Here is a 15,775-nt window from a genome sequence, read left to right on the forward strand (position 1 = left end):
CCGCGCTCGCCGCCGCGGTGGTGCGTCCCGGAGGTTACCGGAAGTGGCCGCGCTCGGCGCTGCCATGTTGAGGAGCCGCCGCTGCCGCTGCCGCCGCCGCCGCCGCCGCCGCTTTGTTGTCGCCTCCTCCGGCTGAGGAGGCTCCCCGAGCGGGGGGAGTGGGGAGGAGGGGGGGTCGGCCGCCGCAGCCATGGAGGCCAACTGGACCGCGTTCCTGTTCCAGGTACTGGGGGCCCCCCCGGGGGGACACGGGGGGGACAGGGGGGCCGGGCCCCGGGCTGGCGGGCGGGAGGGCGCTCCTCCTCCCCTCCCTCCCGGCTCCGCTCTCCGGCCGGGCCTTAATCCCCCTTTGTTTTTCCGCCCGCCCGCCCCGGAGGAGCGGGGCTGCTGAGGTGAAAGGAGGCGGCCTCACGGGGTGCAGGGGAGAGAGCAGGCCTCGGGGTGAGCCCCCGGGCCCCCCCAGCACACTCACGCACACACACACACCCTTCCCTCCCGCTCTGAAGCGGAAGGGAGGAGGCCAGTCGCTGTCACCACCCGGGGCCCAGAAAAAGGGCGCCGGGCCGCTGGATAGGCTAGCGCTGGCCGCTCGGCCACGGCGCGTCCGGCCCGGGGCCGCACCGTGGGGTGAGGGGGTCCCTAGGTCCTACTCTGAGTCTCCTTCCTTCCCTCCTCCCATAATTCATCCGTCTTTGGCTTTCCTTCCTCTTTCATCTCCCTTTTCTTTTTTTTGTTGACTTTCTGAACCCCCATCCCCGTGAATAGCGGGTATTCTGGGTTCCCCGCCACTCCCCCTTTCTGCCTCCCCCCCTTGTGTTTACCCGGTTGGGGTGTGTTATGAGTGTGTATGCCTTCCCCAAACTTTTTGACTGGATTTCCATTTTTCGTTCGCAAACCTCAGCCTTCAGCCTTGGCAGCTGACACCCTTTCCCTCTGTCCAGCTCTCCCGCCGTCCCATTCAGCCCGGGGAATCCCCCAGCCGAGCCGGGGCGGGGATGGGGGGCCGGGACTCCGGGGGGCCGGGCCTCTCCAGCAGCACTTTGCTCTTCTCTCCCACCTCCAACGTTTCCTCCAACCAAATGGGGGAGACGGAAAGTGGAGAGAGCAAACAAAGTCCGGTTACAAAGCCCCCAGATGAGTCACCCGTTGGGGTGTTGGTCTTCGCTTTTTGCGAGAAACTTGAGAGTGACTGTAGCCGATACGTTGGCAATCCTCTTGCCCGCCTACTTTAGGTGGAGGACCCCTGTTTGGAAGACTTGGGTGGAACTTTTTTTTCCTGCTTGGTTTCTGTTTGCAGACGAAGCACTGTAATGGGCAATAGTGATGAGCTCACGGGAAAACTTCCGAATCGGAGGAGGTTAGGAAGCTCCTCGCTTTAAGTGTGTTCTTCCCGCCTCTCCGGGTTATTTTCCTTCTTTGAATAACTTCGTGAAACCCCAAACGCGTAGTTTGGGGCACTTGAGGCCATTTAGAACCAACCAGGAACGGATGCACAATTTTCAAAATACTATTCTCCCAGCTTCTGCACCCATCCCAATGGAGTTAATATAGGGAATTGGAGACTTCAAGCATTACCTGTTGTGTAAACTGGTTTTATTGTTTTAAAACATACATTCTTGCACATGTGGGTAATTTGATTGTTAAGTAGTTGTTGAAATATATTCAGGCTTTTAAAAATTGAATATATTCAAAATTACGGAACTCAAACTTTCCTTTTTCGTTCTGATCTGGTATTTTATTACGCTTCAGTGAGCTTGATAATAATGTGATAAGTCAACTTAAAATGCATTGGAAAAGAAATGGTACATAACTAACTGGTATCCAGGTTGGTGTAAGGGTGGCAACTGCCATCTTTATAAAAAAACTTTCAAATGGTAATTTAAAAATACGGAATTAATGGACCGCTGGACCGCTGAAGTGAATTTCTTGTGATGAACGATTTAGATTTACCATATTAAACTTGATGTCTAGAAACTTAATGGAGATTGAAAAAAACAAGAATTCTTTACATAAAGGAAGAACCTGTAACTAATCTTTGGAAAGCTAATTGAAAAATCCTTTGAAATTCTTTTTTTTTTTTATCTTTCCTTAGATAAAGCAAATGCCAAGCATTTATTGATCAATCTTTTAATTAGACTTTATATTATTTAATTTTTTTCAGTGATTAAAATCTTTTTTTTTTTTACCTGGTGGTTAAGTGTGAAAATTGATATTTGATCCTGGGCTTGGCAATGTGTGCAGTGAAAATTGTTGGAAAACTTATAATTTAGAACCGAAGACAGTTGAATGGGTAAAGAGACTATTTCAGTCTTTTATATGGAAAGGTATGAATAGACTTAATCAGTTACGATGTTATGTAATTTTCATTGGCGAAATGGAGAGTTAAACTCTCTTATTTGTTTCCTGGAGCATCCTATTGAATTTATGTTTTAAAACAATTTAACACCTGCTTGCTTTCCAGATAACCTGGTGGAAAGTGAAAGCCATAGCTGTTAAAATGTTTGATGTATGATTCTTCTAACAGGACATTCAAGATATGACTCACCGATGCTAATTTGTTTCAGTACAAAATCTTTTACCCTCTGGCACTGGAGATTTCATGGTGCCATATCCTACCACCCTGGGTGATGAAATAACATTTCTGTGTTGTTTTTTGCCAGCCCAGAAAAAAGAAAGCTTGGGCAGGGTCAGAAAGCCTTGCAGTTGAAAGAGATGGGAGATAATTAAAACTTTGATTTAATGATGCTACTCAAATAAAAGCCTACATAGAAGTTATATTTTAAAAATAAATCACTTTACTGAAAGCAGGCTGTGGTTGTTACTTTACTCTGTCTCTCCCCCAGAGAACAAGTTGGGAAAACCCAGTTCCCCTCTAGGCTTCATGTAGAAGTGTGGGGATCCTAGGAATCCTCAGGGAGTGATTCCTGTAGTGGTCGAGGCATTCTACAGCATTTCACCCAAGAAGCAGGGACCTGGTGTGACCCTCGTGTGAGAGTGGGCGTCAGCAATGCTGTAAAAATACTTTATGTTGCCGCAGACATCTGAATTGGTAAAATGGCAGTAAGTGCTTTTAGTACTGCATTGCATTAATGGTTGTTTAGAATTGAAAAATACACCTCTAAACGCTGTAAGTCTGAACTTTGTCCAGAAGATTTGCATTCCCTATTATCTGATCTTTTAGCCTTTGAAGTTGTGTATCTTGAACTATCTTCAGCTAGGAACCATTTGTATACTGTATGGAAATTTGAGTATCCTACAGCTGGGTTGGAAAAGGTGTAAAATTAGAGTTTAAATTCTGTGAAGTTTCTACTGATGTCACCTGGGTAGACAACTGACCGTTACAGGAGCTCCATAAATTAAAAGTGGACTGTAAATTTAGTATGATCACTTAAGCCCAGAAAGATGCTCATAAATAAGCACATAATTTCTAACAGTGTTTTCAGGACTCAAAGGAAGATGAAATAAAAAATATAAAGTTGAAATTGATAGCTATGGATACCATACCACCGAATCATTCAGGGGAGGCTAGTTCCACGCTTAGCTGTTGTGCTGCCATCAAGTAAACATGACCAATGTGTGGTAAATGTTCTTATCCATCAGGAGGAGGGGTGTGTGTCTGTCTGTCTCTGTGTCTCTCTGTCTCCTTGTTTTTCTGTCCTTAATCAAGTTAGCTGTAGGACTTGTGATTATAGAGTGAGAAGGATGAATAAGTACCTAAAGTGTTTAAGATGCTGGGAAGAGCCTCTCCTAGGACACTGTATGCTTAAAATATTTGGAACTCTTACCTCTGGGCACATAATCCTTTTAGGATTACAAAACTCAAGCTTAGGTGCTTGGGCTCACTGTCAAGAGTTTCAAAAATAATGTTGATAAAGAACAACATATTAGGAAGAACAATTTCAGGAATATTTTCCATCATTTCCTAAATGTTTATCAGTACGGAGGTGAGGAGAATTTTGAAAGAATCAAATCCAAGGAGTATAACTACTCATAAATAGCCAAGAACCTGAACCACAATGAAATTTTGGTTTCAGTGCAGCTAAAAAAATCTCCAGAGTGTCCAGCCCCCAGTTTTGGATTGGAAAAGCACGTTATAACGGACCAAATGTCTAATACAAAACCTACAACTGCTGGAAGAAGATGAACATGAAGGAATTTTAAATATAGTTTTCTTGTTACGTTTTCTTTATTAGTCTGAGCATTTAGGGCTTGAAGAGCTAGAGTTGCTAAAGGATGCAGACTTCTAGTGTAGGATTAAATGAACTGAGAAACAACTGGCAGGTGTTTTGCTATGGGCTACCTTTACAGATGCCTTCCAGGTCAATTAATAGCAGGTTTGGTTTCAACCAAATCTTTTAGTAGAGTTAAGTGGAAACTTTAAAAGGAAACTTAACAACTAGCATATGCATTCAGAGCACCAGATTCCTTTCATCACTTAGCAACAGCCCCCTCACTCAATCACTAAGTTTTCTGATGGAAAGGGAGACCTGCTACCTTTCCTAGGTAACAGACAAGTAGATAATTACATCATGTGTATTAATGTGTGTGTTACCGCAGGAAGGTACTGCTAAATGCTTAAGTCGGGAGTGTTTTTTTTTTTTTTTTTTTTTAACAAGTTATTTAAACTTGGTTTCAAGCACTGACTAATGCACGCTGATTTTGTCACCTGGTATGTCCCTTATGAACCAGGCTGGTGTGTATAGTTTAGTCCACTGTTTGAAAGCAAGATCACTGTCAGCAACTTAGTCGAAAAAGTTTTGTGTCTGCATAGTGATATTTTAAACGTTTTGTATTTGGAGCTGTGAGAGTAACTAGATGGTTGCTGGATCTCTGCTGCAGAGAGTTAGCTCACGGGCTCTTTTTTCTTCTGGTCTCTATTGCCTGGAACATGTTGAATTTTGAAGGTCATTGTGAGAGGCTGAGTTTCTGAAGTGTAAATGTTTGGTTTTAGGCCCATGAAGCCTCCCATCACCAACAGCAGGCAGCACAGAACAGCTTGCTGCCCCTCCTGAGCTCTGCTGTGGAGCCCCCTGATCAGAAACCATTGCTTCCAATACCAATAACTCAGAAACCTCAGGCTGCGCCAGAAACATTAAAGGATGCCATTGGGATTAAAAAAGAAAAACCCAAAACTTCATTTGTGTGCACTTACTGCAGTAAAGCTTTCAGGGACAGCTATCACCTGAGGCGCCATGAGTCCTGCCACACAGGGATCAAGTTGGTGTCCCAGCGAAAGAAAACCCCCACCACAGTGGTTCCCCTTATCTCCACCATCGCTGGGGACAGCAGCCGAACTTCGTTGGTCTCAACCATTGCAGGCATCTTGTCAACAGTCACTACATCTTCCTCGGGCACTAACCCCAGCAGCAGTGCCAGCACCACAGCTATGCCCGTGACCCAGTCTGTCAAGAAACCCAGTAAGCCTGTCAAGAAGAACCATGCTTGTGAGATGTGTGGGAAGGCCTTCCGAGATGTGTATCACCTCAATCGGCACAAGCTCTCCCATTCGGACGAAAAGCCTTTTGAGTGTCCTGTTTGTAATCAGCGCTTCAAGAGGAAGGACCGGATGACTTACCATGTGAGGTCTCATGAAGGAGGCATCACCAAACCCTATACTTGCAGTGTTTGTGGGAAAGGCTTCTCAAGGTACTGGGTTTTGCTTTGCTTTTTTAAATTATGATAACAGTAAAACTTCAGATTTATTTCCGTGTAATTTTGAAAGTTTATGTGAGAATAGATGGGGGCAGGCCTGTGTTATTAGAGGAGACTGGTGATAAAGAAGCATTATACCTCCAGGTATAATTGCAGTTTGGTATGGTTGACAAGTGGTGACATAGTGATCTAATTTACTACTTCATTTAAGAAGTGCCTTGGTGGACTCAAGCCTTCATTTGGCACAGGGGTACTTATCATTGCAAAACCACCAGTTTTTAGTTCAGTTGGGTGACTAGATAGAACGTTCACTGTCTGTGGAAATCAAAGGAACTTATTTCCTGAAAGTTGAGGTGACCTGGGAGATGCTTGATAAAACTTTTAGGGGAACGTTTTCCATTTTTTGTGATGAGAACTAACATTTTACTAATTATAATTTTTAAAAGCTTTTAAAGTTAATATAATAGTAGCTATTTCTGGCAAGCGTTAGGACTAAACGTGAATATTTTGTAATTGTAAAGAACCAACACCTAGTGTGATTTGATGTTGACTAGAAGAGAAAATAAACACGTAAAGGACTGAGACTTTTTTGTATGCTAAGAGAGTTAAGGAGGCAGCTTGTACTGGGGGAAGGGGGGGAGCCGGTAATTCTGCTAGGTTTCTTTAAAATGCTCTCCCAAATCTGCCAATCATGTAAGCATCACAGTAAGTAGCATGTCTCTGTGTGTGTTCCATTACATCTTCTGTTGAAACTCTCTCTTTCACAGGCCTGACCACTTAAGCTGTCACGTAAAACATGTCCATTCAACAGAAAGACCCTTCAAATGCCAAGTAAGAGTTAAAATGACTTATCCTTAGTGTAGCACTTAATGCACATTTTCCAGAAGGTGTGAGCCAATCAAATCTCCAGTTCTTGAATAATCTTAAAATCACTGACTTGAGTAAATGTGATCCATTTGAATTTTAGTTTTAATATAAATGACAACTTCTCTTTCTGTGAGACAAGATCATTTAAAAGTTTGAATGCATTGTTATTGTTAAACTACACTTCCCTTTCCTTGGGCAACAGAATTTTTTGTTATGAGGAAAAAAAATATATAGTCTTACAAAGGTCATTATGTATTTGAAATGAGTGGAAGAATGAAGTGCTTTGAATTTCTGGGTTGATGGTTGAGGTTGTTTTAGTTTAATAGGAGAAAATATTAGTTTTCTCCCAGATGTTATCGCTCAATGAATTTTTGTCTGCTATTGCCAAATTGGAGCATTTTCTAGTTTGAAAAGCTATTTGTTAATGATTTCATTTGACATAAGTTGTGACAATGAAAAGGTTAAGAATTTTGCTAAATCAAAGGACTGTTTTAGGCATCAGTAATTCTAGTTTGTTGCTGGAAGTCTTTTTGTGCTCCTTTCAGCTAAGTTTGTTAATGACTGATCTTATTAAGTAAATGATTTGAATTCTAAGAAAAATCCAGCTGAAGGGAGGAAGCTAATGTTCATTGAGTAAGTGCTTGTTACGTGCCAGGCCTTGGGCCAGGCTCTTTATCCAGCAGCAGTCCTATGAGGTAGGTATTACTATCCCCATTTTACAGAAGAAGAAACGGATTTCAGAGAGGTTAACCAACTTGTTCAAGGTTACACTGCTTAGTAAATTGTAGAGCTGGATTTAAACTCAGGTTTAACTGACTCTCACGCTCCCATCTTTTCACTAGTCTGTGTTGTTATGTTTTCCTCCCCTGAAATAGAAGTGTCTAAAATTCACCAAGTATTTTGAAATTTATGATTCTAAGTAACACATGCCGTTAAAATTCAAATAGCCCAGTCCACTTACTGACATGGGTAGGATAATGCATAGAATATAACATTTTAAAATGAGTAGAACAGGATAGTCTATATTTAAAAAAAGTTTTCCTCCCTCATGCAGACATGCACTGCTGCCTTTGCCACCAAAGACAGACTGCGGACACACATGGTGCGCCACGAAGGCAAGGTATCGTGTAATATCTGTGGGAAACTTCTGAGTGCAGCATATATCACCAGCCACTTAAAGACACATGGGCAGAGCCAAAGTATCAACTGTAATACATGTAAACAAGGCATCAATAAAAGTAGGTGACTCTTCACATTTGTTTTTGCATTTCAAACTGATGAAATCTAGCTGTTTTATGATGTATCAAAGGTATTTTCACTATGCTGTCAGGACTAGATTAATGTCCATCTTACATATTCCCTTCTGTTACTGAAGTGTGCAAACACACATCAGTGAGAATACATTAGTGTCAGAAATATGCGTCACATGTATCTATGCAAACAGGGTTGATAAACTCTCCACTGTGCTTGACTGCTAATAATACCCATGTTAGAAGAGTAGGATTTCCCAACAGCTATTTTTCAGTGTGTCCCTTCTATGGGGTTTGAATAAAAAGCTCTAGTGTGTTAGAATTGAAACAGCAGAAACAAAATAAGGAAGCTGTTTCTTTTGCTAGGCAATTTTGATTGTTTTATTTCAAGTTAGAAAGACTCTTAAATATCAATGTCTACTAATTCCTGGTTGTATTAATAACATGTTTTTAATAATAACCTTAAAGGTAAAAGGAGTATTAGTAAGTTTGCTTTTCAAACCCAAATCTGTAGAGAAATGGGATATATGATATCCATTTGAACAATTAAATTTAGAGTAGACGATAGAATGTTCCAGAACTTGTGGGTGAAATTTAATACTTTAATTTACCCAGGCTCCTTCTTTTACAATTTCCTCTCCACTAGAAAAAAGCATTTTCTTAATTCTGTATTCTATTATAGATGTACTTTATGCAGCAGAAACATCAAATTCTCAAAAAGTAGGTAGCCAAAGTGAATGAGAAAGAAAGCTTAATGTGTTTTAATCTCATCCATTTTGCTTCTTTGTAAGTACATTGGGTTTATTATCTAGGATGTTATACTTTTTAACTTAAAAAAAAATACTTTTAGTGTACATCATTGTGGTCAAGTAAGCAAGTATATTGGATATTTTGATGAACATATTGATTAATCCATGATAATATTCCCCAACTTCCATTTTAACAGACACTTGCTTTTTAATATAGCAGAAACCTCTTTTCTCTTTTACATTGGTTTTCCCTAGCTCTCTACGTATTTTATTAACTCATCTGTTGTGACCAATATAAACACAAGCAGCAAAAAGAGATGCACTATAGTAAGAGCTATCAAGTCAAATGAGAAAGAGCTCAGAGGCGTGAGGAGTCAGAGTATCTAAGTTTTGGATTTTGAAAAAATTGCCACACTTTTTCAAGGTAAATGTCGTATTTCTGGTTTGTCTTTGGAGTAGCATGCATGAGTGAAGAGACCAGCAACCAGAAGCAGCAGCAACAGCAGCAGCAACAGCAGCAACAACATGTGACAAGTTGGCCAGGGAAGCAGGTAGAGACACTGAGACTGTGGGAAGAAGCTGTCAAAGCAAGGAAGAAAGGTAAGATGAGGCTTCCAGTGGTCACGGTATAGCTAGATAATTGTTTTAATTTAGTATGCCAAGTGATCAAAGTAGAGAAACTAGAGCTTAGGGAATCTGGCTTTGTGAAAACATACAAATGCTGTATGCTGGGAAATGTCTGGTAAAGTTTAGTTATTGCCAACAAAGCTTCCAGGTAAGTTTTTATTAGTAGAAAGTAAAAGTTCTCAGTACTTCTTAGCAGGTTCTTTGATTTACTTTTTGTTTTAAATTTGGAGACAAATTTGGTCCTTTGCTTTGCTCAGAGTTCTATTTTTGTTATTCATTTTGTTGTCGACATCCCCATATTATGGGCCTATTTTCTTTTAAAGTATTCGCACTTTTAGAGGTGGATGAAATATCATCCTTGTGTGTATATAAGTTCATTTTCTTACTACTGTGTTATGTTTTGCTCCTTTAGTATCCTTTCTGCATTGTATTATTTATTACACTTTTCAGACTCTATAGTGCTGACTTCTTTCCTTTTGGTCTCACCCTTAATCTCCTCTGTCATAGTTTAACAGGTTCTGTGCTTTTGCTGTTAGCGACTCCACTGTAATTGTTACAAAAATTGAGGATGGTTTCCTTTTCTCTCTTGTATGTGTGATAAAGAATCAGTTGGGGTATCAGTTTTCAACATAGCTTTTCGGCTTACTGGCTGCAGCTGTGGCTTCTGGTCTATTGTGTACCTGTTTCAAATAAGTCATTTTGTCAATGTGTCCTCAGCCATAGGACAGATTCCTAAATCCTTCTCTCTTCTCCCACCCCTGCCATGCTTTACTGTTGTATTTTAAATTCACAAGGAATCCTCTGCATATAGGCTATTCTGTAATTCCTTTGCTGTGTAGTTTCTTCATCTTTTGCTTTTATGCAGTGTGACTGTTCCCTTCCTCAGATCTCTTCTAAATATCCTGTGTTTGGATAAACATAAAAAGAATAGCATTCTTTTTCATACATCTGCTGGCACTGGAGGAAAAGAATGAAGCAGTCCAGGTAGCCTTACCCCTGTTTCAGGTGCTGCTTGTTCCTACCTTCCAAATGAAGAGTTGTCGTTATTTTGATAAAAATATTTTTTAGGGCTATGATAATTAACATAGTGGGTTGAAAGTGTATTATAGAGAATGTTTTACTTAGAGGAAGAGTAAAAATTTTTAACTAAGTCCTAGTAAAAGAAAAAAAAAACTGATTGAAAAGAAAATGCAGTGGAGAGGGGTGGGGGCTAGGCAGAGGCAGGCTGCATGCTAGGGAGAGTGAAAACTCCTGTGGTGAAAGCAGAAGGAGAACATCCTTAGCAATGCTACCATCACCTCAAAAGCGAGTTGGCTTTCTCTCTTGCTCTCTGTTTTCTTTCAGTGCGTTTCTATTTGGTATTGTGTTTCAGTTTGCTTGCACAATAAGACTCAATTGTTCAGCTCATCTTCTGACCTCCATGAAACAAAATGCTATTGTATTCCTGTTGGTAGCATGAATCTCTCTGGAAATGACCACTGATGGGTAGCATCTCTATATTCGTGTTAGTAGACCTCACATCTTGAGGGAGAGGAGGCTCCTGGCTTGAAAACCTAAACTGTAATCAGCAATGTCCCTTTAAATATTGGGCCTAATGTTAGAGTAAGATAATATCAGTTCTCAATCTGAATCATCTAGGGAGATTTTTAAAATACAGATTTCTCAGGTCCCATCTAAATTTCACTATTGAATCTCAAAACTCCTTAGATAGATGATTTTGATCATCAGCCAGATTTGGAAATCCTTGATATATAGTATCTGCCAAACATATATTGACCAAGGAAGGGCTGCTTATTGACTACTGAATGACTCAGGCGTCCACCTGAGATGATTTGACCCACTGTGTAGGAGCGTGCAGACCTCAGTCTTTAATCCCAAATGCGTTTCTCCATTTTGACAGCCAGGTCACAGCCAGCCCACCCCTTTGTCTCCACGCTGCCATTTTTTTGGGTGGCAAACAGCAGGTGGTGGTGAATTTTATTTCAGGATGAGGATGTGGGTGTCACTTTTGAGGGAAGTTTTCTTTAAGAAGTACCAAGACTTTGCTGGATAACAAGGACTAGGGGCCCCCAACTCACTGCAGGGTCTCCTTGCCTGGTTAGTCCTCCTTGGTATGGTTGATGGTGTGTAACAGGAGCAGTTAAATTATACTAGACATAAAGTAGATGATTGTGTTAACCAGAAGGAGAAGAGGAAATGGGAGTGGGGAGGAGAACACAAAGCTACTGAGGAGTATTTTTTCTTTCTTAACATCATTAAGAAACATAACCAGAAACAACAGGACTATTTAGCGAGAGCATTTTTTCTAAGACTGAAATAAGCAGGTGATAATAAAATAGCTTGCTTCTCGATCCCTAGTTATGAATTTTTAAAACCTTAACAGAATGTGGCTTCACCTCTGAGAGGACTTTAGAGCACATACCATTGAGTATGCACACCTCTCTCTGCTAGTTATAGTGTGCCTTATGAGAAGATTTCTCTGATTATATGTTATTGTGTAACCATTGGCTCAACTCTGTGTAAACAAGCTCTTTTCTCCTGCTGGTGGTTGGCTCTTCCCAGGAGAATGTTTAGAATTCAGAGGAACTGCATGAAGTAGTAAGTAGTAAGACTACTTAGCCATACTTGGTACCTCTGTCCCCCACTCCCCAGAGTGCCTTGCAGAAGTTAACTTGTCTTCCCAGTTTCACTGTGAGGTAGGTAAGTAAATTTGAACTTCATACCAAAAGTGCAAGGCTAAACACGTCGCCTCAGTTCTTGCAGGAGGTATAGCATCAGAAAGGAGATTCACACACTGGGGTTCCTGGCCCCTAGTCTTGTGTCAGACAGCTCTTCCCTTCCTGTGGACCACTTGGTTGAAAACTGTAATTTAATTTATTACATGTTTGTCCTTTTTAATTAAAAGCAGTTGATTCAGAAACTCTTTGTGAATTTTGTTCACTGTTATGAGAGTCTAAAGGCCCTTTTGTCTTCTTATTTTAGAAGCTGCTAACCTGTGCCAAACCTCCACGGCTGCTACGACACCTGTGACTCTCACTACTCCATTCAATATAACGTCCTCTGTGTCGTCTGGGACTATGTCAAACCCAGTCACAGTAGCAGCTGCAATGAGCATGAGAAGTCCAGTAAATGTTTCAAGTGCAGTTAACATAACCAGCCCAATGAACATAGGGCACCCTGTAACTATCACCAGTCCATTATCCATGACCTCTCCTTTAACACTCACTACCCCAGTCAACCTCCCCACCCCAGTCACTGCCCCAGTGAATATAGCACACCCTGTCACAATCACGTCTCCAATGAACTTGCCCACACCTATGACATTAGCTGCCCCTCTCAATATAGCAATGAGGCCTGTAGAGAGCATGCCTTTCTTACCCCAAGCTTTGCCTACATCACCGCCTTGGTAAACAGTATTATAAAATCAAAATATGAGGTTAAAGTAAATATTTACCAGCAACTTGTTTTTAGTTAATTAAAGCAAAAAGTAAACCATAAAATTGAGAGATTTTATTAAATTAGTTGATAAGAGTATAGTAGTATTTTTGTCCAATTTGGCTGAAATTGTTCAAAGTAGGGTGCGTATATAACTTATCATTGGACCACTTTAGTTTAATCAGAAATTCCTTTTAGTTCACAGCATTGCTTAAACAAGATAGTAGTTGGCAAGATGAAATGCCAGAATTAAAACCAATCATAAAAAAGTAAAACCCATTTCAGAATAAAACAAAAACAGCATTACTGTTTCTAATCCCAAGAAATCATTTTATTATAAACACTAGCAGAACTCTTCTCCCTTCTACAAGGTGGATGACTGATTTTAACCTGAAGTTCTAAATCCACAGATTGAAAGCTAGTGTAGAATTGTTTGTTTATTGTTTTTATGAGTAAATACATGCATTGTCATAATAAAATGCATTTCAGAGAATATGCATTTTACCTTTGGGAATATGTTAATTTCAGGCAGCATTCCCTATGGGAAAGGTGATACCAGCTCTGATATGCAAAGCATATGATAATTTATCATTCTAACTTCAACATATAATAGGGATTGTGACCTGATATTTGGAGATGTAAATATTGCTCAGCATATTAATCCTGATGGAATATAGCAATGTAGTTGACTTTTTTAAAAAATTAAAAAAAAAAAAAAAAAGAAGAAGAAGAACCCAACCAAAATATACAAATTGTGTTTTGGTAAGAAAAGACCGCAAATGACAGAGAAGTCAAGCGTGCGGACAGGCAGGCTCCTAACAAATGGAGGCCAGTGGGACTCCCACTCAGGAGCCAAGGAGTACTTTGGAACAGTTAAAATATATTGCTTTAAATTGGAAGACGCTGGAGGCACCGGGATGTGATATGCCCCCCTCTCTCCCAATCAGAGCCTGTTGATGTTACAACAGGGACAGATGTGTTAGTTGCTCACTAGAGTTTATGTCTTATATTAAATTGTATACAGTTTTTATTCTAACCACTAACTAGGTAGTATGCCCCTTCAGAACAAGCAGAGTGTGTCTTTATTTTTTAATTTTTCCTTCCATTTCTTAATCAAGTATTGTGCAGATTTGTTCAACTTTGTAAATATGGACATCACTTTTTTTTTCTTCCTTCTTTGAGAAAACACTTGTATCAGCTTTGTGGTGTTTTCAGGGAGACAGCTGTCTGCACTCCCTCTGGAAACCCAGCAATGATCGTGCACATTGAGACGTGTGCTTTTTATTTCTTAGCAGGATGTTTTATGTCTGTACATAAAGTAGAAGCCAAAATCTAGGGAAACAGATACTCTTATACCATCATGCCGCACCTTGATGTTTTTAAAACATTGTGTTTAAAAAAAAAAGTAACTACAACCAAGACGCTGTGATTTTTTTTAAGTTGCAATATGTTTTTGTTTTGTTTTTTCCTTTTTTAATCTTGCAGTTAAGAGAAATGGAAATTAGTTGTTAATCTTGCAGAATGTTTGCAGGACTGACTATCAAACTGGATGACTTCCGTTTATACCCCACTGTGTCAGTTCAAGCATCAAAATACCTTGCATCTGAGGCAGACTTCCTACATCAGGGACAGGTATCTGTGTGTCATTATACAAAACAGTTCTAGGGGGTTGAACTACATAGTAAAAAAATAAAATAAATAGTACTTAGTGTAAAATAATTTTATAAATGATCTTTTGTACTTTAGGACATTAAATTGTACAACTTTTGTATATATAAAAGCTTAGGAACTTTCTGTTTAGCAGGAAGGCAACACATTCCTACACTTTTAATGTATATGTTTGTTATAATGTCCATGTAAACATGCCCTATGTTTGTGCCTTTTAATTAGTTTGTCTCAATAAACAAAATGTAGAGAAAAATATGTAGCTATGACTTTGTTACAACTGTTCTTATCCACAGTACAAAGATGGTTTGTTTTTTAATATGTAGAGCATTATGCGTGGACTACTGGAAGGACTCATGTAGGGAAGGCCCATACATGGCCCTGCTGAGGCCTGGATTGGGCGGTCGGTGGCCACATTTGGAGGAAGCCCACATTTCCGGGCACACAGCCCCAGGACCCGGTTCTGGCTCTGCCTGCCAGCATCTTTCATCTCTCCCAAGGCTGGGCTGGCAATCTCGATCATCCACAATTCAGATAGTCCAGGCTTCCTCCACAGGGGCCCAAGGAGCAGTCCTCAGTGGGGGCAGGTGTGGGCCCTACCCCCAGGCTAGAGTGTGGTCTTAAGAACCCTGAAAGTATTAGTTCTTTTTTTAAAGAAAAAAGGAGATATTTACTAGAAATGATTGTTTTATCAATTCATTGTATAATAAACAGGAGTGAGACTTCATTGTATGACTTCAGTTAAAATGCTATTTTGTATGCATCCTTTATTCACTTAAGAAGCTTGTCTGCAATAATAAAGCCACGTTGTGTCTTCTTTTGAAGGGGGAGAGTTGATGACAGAACGGGGGTGGGGGCAGGCCACTGAAAGCGGGGTACGGGCAAATTATGTGGTGAAATTCTCCTGTGTCTCAGAACTGGAATTGAGTTTCGATGCTGATGACTGATTCAACCAGGTGTTGAAAGCACGATGGCCACCGGTCCACGAAAAGGCAGAGTATGTTTTTCCCTTCTGCTTGTAACTTGGTTGAGCTTCCCTTTTATCAGATTGGCAGCTAAACAGTTGTATTAGATAATCCTCAAATCCAACATCCAGCCTGTTATGCTCTAGGGCTCGCTGCTTGGCCTGCATTTGCCTTTATTGTGTATCCACTTCCCTCCTAAGGTGTGCTCCTAAATGAAGGTTTCTATGTAAGCAGATGATGATTTTACTTGTCAATACCAGCACTGTATTACTAACATGCAAAATACTGCAGATTTATTTTGACAAATTAAAGTTAACCCGTCACAAATGCTATGGATTGCTTTATACCTCAGAAGCTTCATCAGTTCATTATGAAATTTCTGAAGCACTGCTTCTCCAGGTGTATACATTTCAGTATTGGGGTGGAGAGAGGGCAGAGGACTAGTGTTGGGCAGGTTGGTATCAAGATACCCTGGAGACAGGGAGGGTAGAAAGGCACCAAACTACAAAAACGGAAGTACTCCTGCCAAGTAGTTTGTTCAAAGTTGGGAAGCCAGGCCCCGGGG

The 15,775-nt window shown here is 40.6% G+C and overlaps 1 protein-coding gene across 3 annotated transcripts; it reads left to right on the forward strand.

Annotated features, from left to right (window-relative positions):
• The first annotated feature begins 43 nt into the window (after nt 1-43).
• Nucleotides 44-15,539, forward strand: VEZF1 (vascular endothelial zinc finger 1). Of its 3 annotated transcripts, none has more exons than XM_004377892.1 (6): nt 44-223; nt 4,952-5,646; nt 6,420-6,483; nt 7,574-7,757; nt 8,978-9,118; nt 12,128-15,539. In XM_004377892.1, exons 1-6 carry the CDS (start codon nt 191-193, stop codon nt 12,553-12,555), a joined length of 1,545 nt encoding a protein of 514 aa, XP_004377949.1. In that variant the 5' UTR covers nt 44-190; the 3' UTR covers nt 12,556-15,539. The 3 variants fall into 3 exon arrangements, 2 of the variants coding, with proteins under 2 accessions (XP_004377949.1, XP_023588500.1); XM_023732732.1 differs by having other exon boundaries at nt 129-223; nt 7,556-7,757; nt 12,128-13,985; XR_002824363.1 differs by lacking the exons at nt 44-223; nt 12,128-15,539 and having other exon boundaries at nt 5,551-7,757; nt 8,774-12,103.
• The last annotated feature ends 236 nt before the right edge of the window (nt 15,540-15,775 follow it).

This window comes from Trichechus manatus, unplaced genomic scaffold (genome assembly GCF_000243295.1).
Source record: "Trichechus manatus latirostris isolate Lorelei unplaced genomic scaffold, TriManLat1.0 scaffold00054, whole genome shotgun sequence".
In the NCBI taxonomy this organism is placed as follows: domain Eukaryota; kingdom Metazoa; phylum Chordata; class Mammalia; order Sirenia; family Trichechidae; genus Trichechus; species Trichechus manatus.